Consider the following 17,375-nt stretch of genomic DNA (forward strand, 5'->3'; position numbering starts at 1 on the left):
GGACCATGTTCTGAGGACCTCACTGCTATGATCACCTTGTGAAGAACACCACCCTTTCACAACTTTTCAATACATAAGCATCGTATTTCCCTTTAAGATTAATTACTTAAATCTTCTTTAGTTTCCCTTGGTAATGTTTTGTAATGGTCTGGGTAAAGGTCTTAACACATTTCTTATTATATTTATCTCTAGGAACTTGATTTTTTTTTTTTTTTTTTGCTTTTTAGGGCCGTACTTGCGGCCTATGGAGGTTACCAGGCTAGGGGTCGAATTGGAGCTACAGTTGCTGGCCTACACCACAGCCACAGCAATGCATCTGTGACCTACTATGGCAACGCTGGATCCTTAACCCACTGAGACCAGGGATCGAACCCACAACCTCATTGTTTCTAGTCAGATTCATTTCTTCTGTGCTGTGACAGGAACTCCTAGGAACTTGATTTTTTTAACGCTGTCATAATTTTATTTTCTGTATTGTTCCTAGTATATGGAAATATTTTTATATATTTATCTTTATTTAGTTACCTTGCTAAATTCACTCATTATATTTATATATCAGTATATTTATTTGGATTTTCCATATACCCATGTCATTTGTGAAAAATGAGTGTTTTGTCTCTTTTCAGTCTTTATATCTTGTATGGATGGATGGATGACTAAAGATACATATTTGCCTTATTACACTTGCTAGAACCTCTTGTATAGTTTCAAATAGAAGAAGTAATAGCAAATGTCTTTTCTTATTCCTAATTCTAGTACTTCATTATTAAATACATGAAAGGGTACTTACTAACATTTATCATCAGAGAAATGGAAAACCACTTAAGAAAATTGCTTGGTATTATTCATTGGCACTAAGCATATGCATACACCATGACTCCAAAGTTCCACTCTTAGGTACACGTCTCTAATTTCTCTTGACTTGGAATGATGTTAATGTTCTATATAAAACTAAAAAAAATAAATCCACAACATGAAGAAAAACTCTTTAAAATGGAATGCAAACACACACACACAGAAAAAATTACATTTCAAATGAATATGATAACCATACTGGGGGAAAAAAAAAAACTAAGCCACATAACTGCTATACATAGTACTTTATCTTCAATTGAAAATTTTGAAAAAAGCTATAAATAAATCTTTAACTTTTTATAGTTTTTTCCCCCAGTGATATGAGTTAACAATTTTTAAACTGTCTTCTATGCATTACTGACTTAAATATTGATGATGTTAGAAATCATGTTTCTCACTTTTGGAGAAGAGAAATACAACTATGTGATGGGAGAAGGCTTAAAATAACTTTGGTCTTGAGGCATCATAATATGCCTAGAGATTTTAACAGATGTATGATATATATGTAGGGGCATGTTTTTATTTATTTCCTAACCCTGTCCACTGAAAGGGCCTAAAAGTAATAGTTCCCCAGTAGCTATACATGATTTCTAAATAATATTTCTCATTAAAAGGAATCAGAACTCCCTAGAGAAATGGCTATTTCCAGGACTGAGGCAGGGAAAATACAAGAGGAATCTGGAATATCTAGTTTTTCACCATTAAGAATGATGTGTAGTTTTTTAGTAGATGTTTTTTTATCAAGTTGAGGAAACTGCCCTTTATTCCTAGTTTGCTGAGAGTTTTTGTTTGTTTGTTTGCTTCATTTAGTTTTTAATATCATGAAGGGTATTGGATTTTCTTAAATGCTTCATCATCTGTTGTTATGATATGATTTTTCTTTTTTTTTCTTTTTTCTTTTTGGTCTTTTTAGGGCCACACCCATGGCAAACGGAAGTTCCCAGGCTAGGGGTCAAATCAGAGCCTCAGCTGCCAGCCTACACCATAGCCACAGCAATGTATCCGTGACCCATGTTGCATCCTGTGGCAATGCTGGATCCTTAACCCACTGAGCGAGGCCAGGGATCGAACCTACATCCTCAGGGATACTAATTGGGTTCTTAACCCACTGAGCCACAATGGGAAGTCCAATTTTTCTTTTTTAGCCTGTTAATGTGATAAATTACATTAACTGATTTTCAAATGTTGAACTAGACTTGCGTTTCTGGAATAAATCCCACTTGGTCATAGTGCATAATTCTTTTTATACATAGTTGGATTTCATTTTGCTAATATTTTGTTGAGGATTTTTATATCTATGTTCAGGAGGGAAGCTAATCTGCAGTTTTGTTTTGTTTTGTTTTAATATCTTTGGTTTTAAGATGATGACAGCCTTATAGAATGGGTTAGGAAATATTCTCTCTGCTTCTGTTTTTTGGAAGAAACTATAAGGAATTGATATCCTTGCTTAAATTTTCAGAATTCACCAGTAAAATCATCTGGTCTTGGTACTTTCTGTTTTGGAAGGTTATTAATTATTGATTCATTTTCTTTAATAGATATAGACCTATTAATAGTTTATCTGTTTCTCCTTGTGCAAGTTTTGTGAGATTGTATCTTTCAAAGGATTGGTCCATTTTGGAGTTCCCATTGTGGCTCAGTGGTTAACAAATCCGACTAGGAACCATGAGGTTGCGGGTTTGATCCCTGGCCTTGCTCAGTGGGTTGGGGATCCGGCGTTGCTGTGAGCTGTGGTGTAGGTTGCAGATGCGGTTGGGATCCTGCGTTGCTGTGGTTCTCGTGTAGGCCGGCAGCTACAGCTCCGATTCGACCCCTAGCCTGGGAACCTCCATATGCCTTGGGAGCGGCCCCAGAAAAGGCAAAAAGACAAAAAAAAAAAAAAAGAATTGGTCCATTTTATGTAGGTTATCAAATTTGTGGGCATAGGGTTGTTTATAATAAATAGTCCTTTATTATTCTTTTAATATTTATGGGATCAGTAGTGAAGATCCCTCTTTCATTTCTTTTTTTTAAATAATGATTTTTATTTTTCCCATTATAGCTGGTTTATAGTGTTCTGTCAATTTTCTCCTGTACGATTAATAATTAGTGTCTTCTCTCTTCCTTTCTTGGTTAGCCTGGCTAGAAGTTTATCAGTCTTATTGGTCTTTTCCAAAAAACAGCATTTGGTTTCATTGTTTTTTCTTTATTAATCAGTTTTATTGATTTCTGCTCTAATTTTCCTCATGTGTTTCCTTCTCTCTGATTTGCTGTTTTCTTTTAATTTCCTCAGGTGAAGGCTTAAACTCTTGATTTTAGGTCTCTTTTTTCTAATATATTAATGTATGCTATACATTTCCCTCTAAGCACTGCTTTTGCTGTGTTCCACAAATTTAATTCAGTTACATTTTTACTTTCTTATAAAACCCAATGTAGACTTACAATATTATCCAACAGTTGTATAGGTATCCTAGGTATCCTACCAAATGATCTGAAAACTTATATTCACTCAGAAGCTTAAACATGAATGTTTGTTGCAGCCTTATTCATAATTGCCAAAAATTGAAAGCAACACAGATGTCCTTCAGTAGATGAATGGATAAACAAACTGTATGTCCATACAATGAAATATTATTCAGCAGTAAGAAGAAATGAGCTGTCAGGCCATGAAAAGATATGGAGGAACCTTCAATGCATATTGCTAAGTGAAAGAAGTTATCATTTATATCATATTGTATTCTGGAAAAGGCAGAGCTGTAGAGGCAGTAAAAAGATGTGGGACTAAGGAGCGAGGGGAGGATGAAAAGGTGGAACATGGGATTTTTAGGGCAATGAAATTATTCTGTATGATATCCTAATGGTGAATACATGTCATTATACGTTTACTAAAACCCATACAGTGTATAACACAGAGTGAACCCTACTGTAAACTGTGGACTCAGGTAATAATAATGTTATGCAATATTGGTTCAGTTGTAACAAACATATGACACTGATGCAATTTTTTAATAATAAGGGAAATTGTGTGTGAGGATGAGGGAATGACATATTTGAAACTTTGTGCTTCACAATTTTTCTATAAGTCTTAAGACTGCACTAAAAAAATAAATAGTGGAGGCATGACATAAGAGCCAGGTTGAAGACCCAATTACCAAATCTTAGACAAAGTGACCATTAAGATAAAAATGACAATAATGTATTATAACCCACTGAATATAATAAGAATCTGTGAGTCTATACTGACAGTAAATAAATAAGTAGATGATAGATAAACATACAGATACATTTAAGAGAAAGAAAAGGACAATTTAATAGTAGAATGTGAAGTAATTAGTGTAGAAGGAATGATAAATATAAAAGTTACTATTTGTAACCGCCATAGTAATAATTAAGTCATTGTCTTAACCAGTTACCTGAATCACCAAACTGACATCAAGTGCGTCTTAATGTAATACACTGAGAAGGATGTATCATGTATAAGTAAAATGCATAGCTTGAATTTAATCATGAGAAAATACAGAAAAATCTAACCTAAATTAAGGGTATTTTGCGAAACAAATGGCCTCAACTCTTCAAAAATGTCAGTTTCAGCAAAGATTTTTTTAAAAAGGATGAAGGGCAGTTTTAGATACTAAAGACTAGAGATATGAAAGCTGAATGCTATGCACCCTTCTGGATTGGATCCTGGTCAGGGAAAAATTCTGTCAATTTTATTCAGACAGTTGTCTCCATTTGCATAAAGTCTGGAGGTTATATAATAGTATTATATCAGTGTTAAATTTCCTGATTTGGTTCATTGTACTATGGTTATATAAGTAAAGATACCTGTTCTTAAGAGCCACACATTGAAGTATTTAGGCATAAGTGTTTGGAAAAATTGTCTGGAACTTATTCTCAGTGACTTAGACAATAATAATTTATATAGTTAGAATGAATGATAATATAGATGTATAAAACATGAGTAATTGGCAAATCTGAGTAAAGGGTACAGAAGAGTTCTTTGTACTCTACTGGCAACATTGCTGTAACTTTAAATTTATTCAAAGTTTTTAAAAAATCAACTTAAACTGGGGAGAGGAGCAGTAAGCAATCTCTGTACTGGTGTCACACTGAAACTTGGAGCCTACACTTTGTCTCATGAGTAAGTTGAAGTTGTTAAATAAGTGACCCAGGGTAAACCAGAGATGAAAGTATGCTAAAGTCCCATGGCTGAAGAGTGTCCTTTCCCCAGTGTTTTTATCATCTTGTCCTCCTCCTAGAAGAATTAAAATCCTTACTTTCAAGCCCTAGGACTTCCAAAGAATATAATAAACTAAATATGATCAGTAATCACTGATCATAAAAATTAACTATGAATGAGAGTCAGAAAAAATACCATAGAACCCCTAAGGGAGCTCCTGTTGTGGCTCAGCAGGATAAGAACTCAGTATCCATGAGGATGCAGATTCGATCCCTGACCTCACTCAGTGAGGTAAGGATTCAATGTTGCTGTAGGCTGTGGCATATATCATGGATGTGGCTTGGATCTAGTGTTGTGGCTGTGGCATAGGCTACAGCTTTAATTTGACCTCTAGCCTGGGAACTTCCATATGCTGCAAGTGCAGCCCTAAAAAGATGAGGGGGGAAAAAAACAGATCCCCTAGGAATTCAGCTCTTTAGATTATCAGCAATGAGACTATCTAAAATAAAGAGATTTGACATCAAATAGAATTTTTAGAAGTAGAAAAATCAGTAAGTAAATGGATTAAACAGCAGATAAGAGACAGCTGAGAAAAGAATTAGCAAACTAGAAGATAAAGGTGGAGAAGAAATTCCTTAGAGTAGACACAGGGGAAAAGAGATAAGTATACAAAAAGTAAGGATACAGAGGTAGAATGAGAACATCTAGGATACATTTTATTTGGAGTCTCAGATGTAGAGAATAGAAAGAATAGAGATACATTTAATGGTTGAGGTTGCTAAGACATGAATCTTCAAATAACATAGGAAGCATTATATATTAAGCAAGATAAAAGAAATCTAAACCTAGACCCGTATAGTGAAACTGCAGAATGTATAATAAAGAGATGATCTTATAAATAACCAAAGACAGGTCATCCACAAAGTCAAAACTGAAATTGACTGTCAGCAGACATCTTCACAGCAATAGTGAGAGCCAGAAAACATGGAGTAATATTTTCAGAATGCTGAAAGAAAAAGCTAAAAACATTGACATAGCCAGAGAAAGTATTAAGAATGAGACTAATGTAAAGAAAATGCCTATAGTAAATAAAAACTGACTTTACTACCAACAGACATATTCTTAAAGAAACTTCTAAAAGATATACTTCAGAGAGAAGGAAAATGATTTCAGAAGTAAGATCTGAGATGTAAGAAAGAATGATGGAGAAGAAATAGGTAAATATTTATATGGGAATCTAAATAAACACTGCATAAAATTAGCATCTCAAGTGTAATTTTACAAAGTCAAAAGACTGGAGAATAATAATGTGTAAGCAGGGGGAGATTTTGGAGTTAAATATATTTGAAGATGGTCTGAAAAGAGATGAGGATAATAACTTTAGACTTGTTAACTATGGATGATAGTGTTTTAAAATAACCTCTAAAATAATAAAAATCGGCAATGCTAATAATAGGAAAATGAGGGAGTGGGGAAAGAAAACAAGCTAAAAAGTAGAGAAATTAAATGTGATCATTTTTAAAGGCATGAAAAACAAGCATAAAAAGTGTGTTAAGATAGAAAACAAAAGGTAAAATTGTAGAAACAATTCAGAAATATCAGTGATCATAGCAAATGTAAATGTGTTAATTTAAGCTCACTGATTAAAAGACAGGGACTGTCACTTTGGATTTTTAAAAATTCACCTTTTTTTTTTTTTGCTAATTACAAAAGACACCTATAATATGAATATGAAAAGCTGGGAATAAAGATAGGGGGAAAGATATACTATAGCACATACTAACCAAAAGAAAGTTTAAGTAGCCATTACTCATTTCAGAAAGACAGTTAGACCTTAGAAAAATAAATACTGTTACAGCTGATCAGATAAAGAAGAACTCATTAGAGTTGGGAAGATTGTACCAGAAAAGGCTGATTTTTAATTGCACCTTGGAAGGATAGATTTCAAGTAATTACAAGAGTCGAGCACTCAGCACATATGTATCAAGCGTCCTGGTATTAAAGATGTAATGGTTTTTGTTTTTGTTTTTGTTTTTTTTTCTTTCTGCTGTTGCATCTGCAGCATATGGAAGTTCCCAGGCTAGGGACTGAATTGGAGCTGCAGCTGCCAGCCTACACCACAGCCACAGCAACACCAAATCTGAGCTGCATCTGTGACTTATGCCGCAGCCCACATGGCAACACTGGATCCTTAATCCACTGAGTGAGGCCAGGGATGGAACCCACATCCTTATGGAGACTATGTCAGGTTCTTAACCCACTGAGCCAAAATGGGAACTCTTAAGGATATAATGTTAAACAAAATGCATATAATATAAATCTCAAAAGAGTCTACATTCTAATTTCTAATGACAGAGGTGGATAGATAGTAAATATAAAAACAAATAGGAAGGGAGAAAATTTCAGTACTGATAACTGCTCTAAGAAGACAGGGTAATATGTTAAGGAGGGACCAGGGGTTGCTTTATCTACAAAGCTCATGGAAGGTCTCTGTAAAGTGACATTTGAGATCTTAACGATGAAAAGGAGTAAAACTATCAGAAGACCTGTGAGAGAAGAACATTAACATAATTTACAGCTAATACAAAGGCCCTGGGAAAGAAACACAGTAGGCAAATTCAGAAATAAGGCTCTTGTGACTAAAGCTTGGTGATTTGGGGAGAAAGAAGGGCCTAGGTTAGAGAGCTGCCCAGGGATCAGACTCTATATGGCCATATGAGTTTGAATTTTATTGCAACAGGAAGTTATTGAAAGCTTTTAAGCTGAGAACAAAGGGATGACATGATTTACAGTTTAGAAAGATCTCTCTGGATACTACGTGGAGGATGGTCTGTAGTGGGCAAGAGAAAGGAGTTGGGGAGGCATTGCAGAAACCTAAGCAAAGATCAATGATTGGACTAGGATTTTAGCAGCAGAAATAGTGAGAAATGTTCAGACTCTGAGATGCTATAAAACAATTGAACATAATTTGGTAGAGTGGATGTGGGGCTTGAAAGAAGAAGGAAACTAAGTGGATGGTTTGCTTAGATGATTAGGGCTCATGCATCAGCGGGGGGGAGGGGGAAGCACTTCAAGGAGGGAATAATTAACCTTGGGTCAAATGCTTCTAAGAGATTTACTAAGATTTGGACAGAAAACCATTGTCTTTGATAAGGTAAATAATTGAGGACTGACTTTAATAAGTGCCATATCCCTGGAGTTGTGGAAGCGTAGCCTACTTGAAAATGTGTTGAAGAGACCATGAGAGGAGAGGCAGTAGGTATAGTGAATACAGACAACTCTTGAAGAGTTTGTTGTGAATGAAAGCAGAGAAATGAGGGGTTAGCTGAAAGAGTACATGGGTCCAAATGAAAGGTTTTTAATAGAGCAATATATTAGCCAGGGTCTTGGCAGGAAACAGATGACACACTCAGATTGGTAACCCCAAGAGGACTATTTACAAATGTGTTAGCAGAATAAGGGGGTAGCGCAGTGTAGTGAAGCCGGAGCTGGGCTGGAGAGGGCTGCCTTGCAGGAGAGGTGACTTTCTGTTGAGGGACATAGCCAGCCCATGGTGACCTTGCAGGAAGAGAGTTGAGAGAATAAATATCCTGCTTTCCTCTCTTTCCTACTCTGTCAGTGTTCCCTTTGGGCTGAATCCAACCAGAAGACAAAAGACAAAGGAATCTGGTTGCTGTAGGTCTTAGTAGTCAGCCTCTTAGGACATACATGAGGGTGAAGAAGAGTGAAAGTGTAGAGACAAATTCATGCAGATGATATTAGGATGTAGTGTTCTGCTGATGGGAATGACCTAGTAGACTGGAAGTAATGGATGCTGCAGGAGGACTAGGAGAAAACTGAATAACCATGTCTTTAACGGGGTGAAAGGGGGTGGATTATAGAGCCCAAGTGAGGGGGTTGTGCTTGGTCAAGTGCAGGGCAGGTAAATTGGTGGAATTGATAGTGGGACAATGAATCTGTGCTCATTTGGGTGCATGTGTTTTCTCTCTGAGTGAGTGGCAAAGCAATAGCTGAGAGAGATGATGGGAAGGAGGTGTTGGAACTTTGAGGAATGGTAAGAAGGTTTGAGTTTGTTGTCATATAGAATAGGGAAGTAAATGAACCAGGAAATGTTGAGGGACTGACAGTGGTGATGAGGGTCCTTTGAAGATTTGTGTCATAAGCTCAGGGTGTCCAATCACACATCTGTTGGATTTTCTCCTGGAGACTTCCACTGTTCAGGGTGCTGTTTGCCCATCGTTGCAGGTGGAGGAGGAGAAAGTAATGATATATTAAAGATGAGTATAAAGAAAGGAGCTAGGCTAAGTGCTTAGAAGTGATAATTGTGTTTTTTTTTTTTAAAATAAATCCATGATATATGCTTGTTTTCTTGATGTTAATTAACAGTATGACAGAGAAATTTTAATATTTAAAGCCTCTAGTTAATGAAGGTTTTAATCATTATTTGTCATAGGCTAAAGCACAATGTAGAAGTGTTTTTTTTTAATTGATCCTTATGTGACATGTTTAGTAATAAATAAGATTTTTTAGTATTTGAAATGTTAAACTTTAAAGGCATGTTATTTAGTACCTTTTGTCAGATCCTATAACAAAAATCTTTATTTTTTATTATACATAATTTGATTACACTTAATAAGGAGTTGTGGGCTTAACTGCTAATTATAACTTGTTATGACTAAATATGTCCAAATGTATGCAATCATTTTATATTGTTAAACATGCCATTCTTGGTCTTGGGTTCTTGACTTTATGCTATCAATCCAGAGAAAGTGAAATTGTTTTCCTGTCTCTGTTTTTCACCATTATATAAAACTGATGGTGGTCATCAAAGGACCGCCATGTGCATTTGTGTAGGTTGTATGCTGCAAATCCCAGGGAGGATTCTCATGGTAATCTCATGTCATTGATGCTCCCTAGAGCTCTGGATGTGACAGGGAGACTATTGTAATTGGCAGTCCTTGGCCATCAACTCTGGTTTTAGCTATTGACACAGATCTGTAAATATAATTAACATGCAAAAGTTACCTAAGTAGCTAATCTTAATTATTTCATGATTTTCTTTTGCCTACAGCCTCAAGACATTCAGAAGACAGTATTAAAGGGGATCATTAACAGCTTGTTACGAGAATGGAAAGGGTAATTGTAACTAATAGTTGGCTAATCAGTATAGGTTGTTAGTTAATCTGTCTCATCATGTTTAATATATATATATGTATTTTACTCTCAGAAAAGATTTTAGTTGCTACAATAAAAATATAGATCAGAAAGCAATTATAAATCACTTATAACAAAGCTTTTTAACTTGACATTTATGACTTCTCAGGAGAGTCTACAGATGAGTTTCTGAAGATCTTTGAATTCTTTAAAATCTTACATAAAATTTGTTGTGTACAGACATATGTGCTTAACAAAAATAAGATGGGTAGTTAACATCAGTAAACTATGAAAGAATATGGGCAATAAATATAGCCTTGGGCTTCCTGGTAACCAGAAGAAATTTTTTCTTGTTTCCAGTAAAAGAAAATGTAAGTTTAGCTACTGAAATATTTTTTTTTCTTGCAACTAAATATTGAATTGTTATGTACGGAATGATGGGTAAATAATTGGTAATGTTTTAAACTTTGAATATGCAGAACACAAAAAATAGACTTTTAAAAGTACATATTATTTAAATTGATATTACTTAAAAATAGCAATTTAAAAGCTCCTGTTAAAGCCAAAGGACTCTATTAAATTATAATTGTGATGTTTATATTAAACCCAATTTGAAAATAATACCAAACTAGAATTCTTAAATATAATGTTAAATGTAGCCTATGTATTTTAATAATATGTTATTATTGATTTCTAACTTTCACAGAAATTCATGGTTATTATGGCAGAGGATTATAAAAAAAGGAAAAATGTTAACATTTTGCAATTTTTTCATAATCATCTCTTTAAAACAATTGAAATAATACTATATTTTTCATGTGATTTTTAACATTATTTTCCTAGTTTATCATTCTAATAATAATTTGTATTTTCTTTGAATTTTATGTTTCTGGTTGAGTACATAAAGCCTCAATGAAAATTAAGAGATGGGGTTCCCATTGTGGCTCAGTAGGTTAAAAACCTGACATTATTTCCCTGAGGATACAGTTCAATCCCTGGCCTCACTCAGTGGGTTAAGGATCTGGTGTTGCCATAAGCTGCAGCGTAGGTCACAGATGCCCCTCAGATCTGGTGTTACCGTGGCTGCGGCGTAGGCCACAGCCACAGCTCTGATTCAACCCGTAGCCTGGGAACTTGCATATACCACAGGTTCGGCCATGTAAATAAATAAATTAAATAAATAAATAAAAGAGAAAAACTTGGACTGTAGAGAGAAAGAACACTTAGCTGGGACCTCAGTCCCCTCTGATCGCACTTGCCCAGCTTTCTATGCCTGCTCCTCACAAGTGTGCCCTAGACAGATTAAAATGAGAATTTGATGGGACTTTCCTATCAAAGGATCATGTTTTATTTTGTTTTATATAAAATATTGTTTTATTTTGGATTTATAGTGACAAGATCTAAATTTTATTGACTGTTTCCTATGGGCTGGTCACCTTTCTGACAGTTTTATATACATTTCTCATTGAATCTTCACTACAGTCTTGTGAAATATATAACAAGATTATTTTCATTTCACAGTTGAGGAAACTAATTTACAGAGAAGTTAAACTTCTCAGGTAAACACAGTAAATGCCAGAGACAGAATTAGAACTCAGGCAGTCTGGCAAAAGAGCCTGTAATCTTAACCATAGTTTATATATACCCAGAATTATATACTGTACTAAAATACTAGTACATAGGACAGGAAAATGGAAATTGTCATGGCACAGCTATAAAATAACTCTCCCATCACCAGGAATTTTAATATTTATGAATTGCTCTGAGCTTTTAAAAGTATTTCAAATATAATTTCTAAAACAAAACAGTAGTCCCACTAAAAAAATAATCTATTATGTAGAATAGTGAGAAAGAGTTTAGGTTTGATTTAAACCTAAATAATTTAAATCTTTATTCAGTCAAGATAGTTCTTCCACAGAGAAATATTACTATTAATTTTAAAATTATATATACATGTATATACATATCCATTTCAAAATTTAATACATATGTTACATACGTTTGTATTTCAGATGTTATGTCTTTACATTTGGCAAAAATCATCTAGTACATTTTGAGCAGTGACATATGTTTTCAGATATATTTTGTAACTGTAACAGAAAAATAAATAATTTGGTCTTTTTTTTTTTTTTTTTAGTAAATAGAAGACTTCACCCCCTAATTACTTCAGCATGTATTTCTTAATAACATTTTCCTGTGTAACCATAGCATCATCTCACACCAACCAAATTTAACACTCATCTAATAATACTCTCTAAAATACAGTCCACATTTAAATTTCCCCAAGTTCTCTCTAAAGTGTTCTTTAATATCTGGGTTTTGTTTTTCAACTCAGGGTCCAGTCAAGGGTCATGAATTGCATCTGTTTACATATAGATGAACCACCTTTAATTCAGGAAGTTACTTCTGGGTAAATGTGAGATCTTGAGAGGGTGAGAAAGAAACAATAATAAAAACTTTTGGTCAAACTTGATAATGTGAAAAATCCAGATTTACATGGAAAAAATTTTAGATTACTTTTCAGAGGTATTCAAAATATGATTCTTTTTTAATTAGAAACTTACTAGATGTATTTAAAGTGTAATTTGATTTGCTGACATTTGTTTTTTTATCACTTCAGGACTAGACCTTATAAACATAAGAATATTTTCTTTCTCTGATGCATAAATATTTTAAGTGAGGTATCAGCTATCCTTTATTAAAACAAAAACATAGGTATTCTAAAATCATTGATTATTTTTGAGACTCTTTAACTTTCTCCAGAGTTAGTCATGATATTTACATCATAAAGTTATAGCCTGGTTAACTTAGTTTTTAGGTATCTTCAGAACCAGCCTAGCATAAGCACAGAAGAGCCTATATTCCCAGCATATTATGAATACATTATAAATAATAATAATACATATTAAGTCTGGTTTTTGGCTTTTATCAAATCAATTCTTATAGAAACATTTATTGATCATTTTTATTAGGTACTATAAGATTAAGCATTCATCTGTAATCAATTACACTTTTCTTTTTCAGTCCACGAACAAAAGATGATCTTAGAGCATATTTTATACTTTTACAGGTAAGAAAGCAAGGATTTGGTTGAGGTTGTGTAATTCATGTCTCAATTTATGCATGTGTAAGTGAAGTCATATCAAATATTAAGTATTTTTTGAGCAACATTTTTGATACTTTTTAGATTATAATTACTTGTAACTAGAGAATTAAAGCGATAACAAACAGTGGGAGGCTAAATTTTCTCCAGGATTAATAGTTGAGTTTAGTTCTTGCCTTCCTGCTGCGGGATTCTGGAATAAACAAAATGGAAGCACTTCTTCTTCCTCCAATAAACCTCCTTTCTTGTAACTAGTTTTTTAAGGGTCTCCAAAACTTTACTTCCCAATTAGTAGGTTTCTAAGTTTTCTATGTATTTTCATAAATGTTTAAGATAGAATTCTACGAGTTCCTGTAGTGGGTCAACAGAAACAAATCTGACTAGTATCCATGAGGACACAGGTTCAATCCTTGGCCTCACTCAGTGGGTTAAGGATGCAGCATTGCTGTGAGCTGTGGTGTAGGGCGCAGACACAGCTTGGCTCTGGTGTGGCTGCGGCTGTGCTGTAGGCCAGCTGCTGTAGCTTTGATTCAATCCCTAGCCTGGGAACCTCTATATGCTGCAGGTATGGTCCTAAAAAGACAAAAAAAGAAGATAGAATTCTAATAGAAAAATCAAAATGGTTGTTTATATTTGCTAAAGCAAAAGATGATGAACTTTTTCTCTTGAGATATAGAGATTTGTTGATACAAAAAAATAAAGTCCAAACAAATGAAATTTTAATTTTTATTATTTTTTTGAGATGAGAAAGAAGTATGTTATTCCCATAGCTTTCATACTACACTTGTATTATTCTTTTGTAAATTGCAATTATTCTTTACATTTGTATTATTCTTTACAAATGTATTATTCTTTATTGTAAAGAATAATACAAATATTTCATTTAAAGATAACAAAAAATTCTATTAAATAAGTTATGATGTTTGGAAAAATATTATGTCCAATAAAGGGAAATATGCAAGATAGGGATAGAAGGAGGAGGAGAGAGGAAAAAAAGAAAAAGTACAAAAAAGTGGAAGATAGACAAGAGGGGAGTTCTTTTGAGGTGCAGCAGGTTAAAGATCCAGCGTTGTCCTTGCAGTGTTTGGGTTGTTGCTGTGGTGGGGGTTTGATCTGTGGCCTGGGAACTTCCACATGCCAAGAGCACATCTGAAAAAAAAATTGACAAGAGGTAGTTAAGAGATGTAATGAGAGGAAGGAAGTAAAGAGGGAAGAGGAGAAAAACAAAACTAGAAAAAAGAAATACACATAGAGATAATAAAAGCTAGACAGTGACAACAGGAAGCTCAAATTTTTAAGTGAGTGTATTTAGTAGCATTAAGCTCTGCTCACAACATCTTGTTCTTATGAGCTATCTGTCACTTGATGAGGTTTATCAGCTGGGGTCACTCCCTGATTTTGAACCATCCTGCCAGTAAGCCAATGTTGAAAAACACATGATGCTCTTTTATTTTTCACAATTTCACTTTATTTTTCAATAACACTCATTTTCCCCATGGAGTTCTGAAATGTTCATCGTGATAGAGTTTTAGATTTATGAAATATAGAGATTTTGCCTAATTTACAAGCTCTCCTTTAACATTTCAAAGTTCCCAGAAGCTATTATATGGCCCTCCCCTTGTTCTTTGTGAAATATGCAAATATCTCATTGCCCAATGGCAAAAGTTTCATAACCAGCTTTTATTTTTCTAGCATTCTCTGCTTCTTTAATCAAGGAAAAACCAGGGTTTTGTTTAATTGGATAATCATGATTGCCACCATTTATACCAGGCACTGAGCTAGGTATTTTACATACAGTTTTTTTTTTTTTTAATTACTCAAAACAACCGCTAAGATAGGTATTATCATTCCCATTTTACAGATGAGGAAATTGAGAATCAAAGTTTAGGAAACATTCCTCATGGCAGATAGCTAGTAAGTGGTAGAATAGCTCTCAGAGCTAAATTGCAAAGCCCATGCTCTTTCCCTTGTGGTACAGTGGAAATTCAAGTCTCCATTAATTAAATAATGGAACAAATAGGTAGCTGTTTTAAAGGATTTCACCTAGTATTTCATAATCTCAAATTTAGTTTTTCCAAATTTGCCACTTAGTTCATTATGCTTAGTGTCTTGCCTTTTACATGTTAACAAAATTTTAACACAATTATCTTTACTATCTTTTTCAGAATCCTCAGTTTAATAACACATCTACGTATGTCATCTATGCTCACTTGCTACGACAGATAGCTACTTTAGTGGAAGCTGACCATCATTTCCTAGTTCACTGGTTTAAAAAGTAAATTATTCTATGATATTAAGAACTTTTATAATCTTACAGTTTTAAGTTTATTAGTAATTTTATAATAAAACAGAGTCAATGTTTTTAGGTCTTTAGAAACGATACCTAATTCACAGTGCTTCAGAAGCCAATTATAAGCATATTCTTTAGTACCTCATAGAGGATATATTAAAAATCTGTTTTGTATGTAACTAAACATTTTGCTTGTGCCAGATGTTACTGAGAGTTCTGTCCACTGCTTTTGCATCTTACACAGCACATTCCTATCACTGGTTTTTCATACATCTCAAAGATGGTGACTGGATTTGCTCAGACATTAGTATTTTAAGCTGACTTTTTATTTCCTGTCTATCAATACGTTTCACCATTATTTATATGATGCCTTTTTCCTTCCCTAAAATGCGTTCGACATCAGTATCAATTTGTGAAAGTACAATACTTTTTTCCACAGAACTATGCTTACATTAACAATTGTTTTTCTTCATGACTAATAAAATTTAAGGAAGCAAAAGATTTCCCAGATTAACTTGAAATACAGTCAGTTCTCATTATTAACAATAGTTATGTTCTGTAAAGATACTGTAAACCTTGAACTGGTGAATACTGAACCAATTGCTCCCACAGGAAATAATAGGGTTAGGTTCTTACGTGCCTTTGGTCACACTGTTTTTATCAGCCAATCAGTGCATAACCTTGCTTTATCTGTGTTTCTATGTAAAGATACCTTATCTGATATGAATTATTGTTTTATTAACATTGAACTCGCAGCCAACAGCACCATAACTCATGTCTGAGTGAATTTATCTGGCACCAGTACCTTCTCCATAAGGAACGTCACATTCTTCTTAGGAGCAGTACATGGAGGGTTAGCATTCTATTTGGGGGCCGTTTTAAAACAGTAAAATCATTAACAAAAGCACACATGTTTGAAAGACTTGACCCTAAATAGAGTGAGTGAAGGATACTTGTTTGCAGTAAGAGAGCAAAAACAAGGAGGCAGAGTGTCACCTTCTTCAGCCTCAGCATGACAGCTGACTTTTGCCACTCTTTGCACAGCTAGGAAATGACCGACCATGGAAATGCCGGAATTACTGATTTGGGGATTGGAATTCAATTGTAGCAAATCGGTGAATTTGAGAAGACAGTGTCAGTGAATAATGAGGATTGACTGACTATTGAAAGCCTTAGACGTGAAATGTCTAATGCTAACTTTATAGTAATGTGGGTGTTTATTTCTTATTTAATTAAGAAATAATTTTCAAGGTAAGATTTTTGCCTCTTTTGCAAACTTTTGGCAATTTAAGAAATGGAATTTGGGGGACTGTTCTAAAATTGTGTGCATAAAGGACAAACTTTGATGTCTAACAAATATATTGCCAAAATAGAAAATGTGAATTTTGATTGGAACTATTTCAAAATCTTTACCAGATTATCCCAGAAGAGGTTCAAACAATTGGTAGAGCGATTGCTGCAGTTTATTTCTTTACGCCTGTTTCCTGCAAAGCCTGAAGAATTTCCACCTATATCAAAGTGTTCCTGGTGGATCCCATCAACATCTAAAGTGTTGGCTTTACTTAGTAGGTTTTATTATTCAGTCATCTTTACTTTTCTTTTGTTAAATATAAGGACATTTCCAAAAGGATCTCAAAATATTATGGAGGCCTTCTTACATCTTAAACCATTCCTTTGAAGAGAAGAGTGGTAGTAATTTATTTTCTACTTTGCTAATGGATTTCACAGTTAATGTATAAGCATGAAAAACCTTTATGCATTTTCTTGGACAGTATTCTGTTTTATGGCCAACAACTGCATATGGCATGCTAAGG

At 34.2% G+C, this 17,375-nt stretch overlaps 1 protein-coding gene across 3 annotated transcripts in view; it reads left to right on the plus strand.

Moving 5' to 3' along the window:
* HECTD2 (HECT domain E3 ubiquitin protein ligase 2) overlaps positions 1 to 17,375 on the plus strand; it is an 85,910-nt gene that overhangs the window by 46,548 nt on the left and 21,987 nt on the right. For all 3 annotated transcript variants that reach the window (XR_007132299.1, XM_047761454.1, XM_047761453.1), the window contains exons 6-9: positions 10,086 to 10,150; positions 13,193 to 13,238; positions 15,437 to 15,546; positions 16,978 to 17,126. Coding sequence is in view for 2 of the 3 variants with exons in the window: in XM_047761454.1 (XP_047617410.1) it covers positions 10,086 to 10,150; positions 13,193 to 13,238; positions 15,437 to 15,546; positions 16,978 to 17,126 (370 nt within the window). In the remaining variant the exon portion in view is untranslated. The remainder of the gene's footprint in view (positions 1 to 10,085; positions 10,151 to 13,192; positions 13,239 to 15,436; positions 15,547 to 16,977; positions 17,127 to 17,375) is intronic.

This window comes from Phacochoerus africanus, chromosome 15, assembly GCF_016906955.1.
Source record: "Phacochoerus africanus isolate WHEZ1 chromosome 15, ROS_Pafr_v1, whole genome shotgun sequence".
Classification (NCBI taxonomy): domain Eukaryota; kingdom Metazoa; phylum Chordata; class Mammalia; order Artiodactyla; family Suidae; genus Phacochoerus; species Phacochoerus africanus.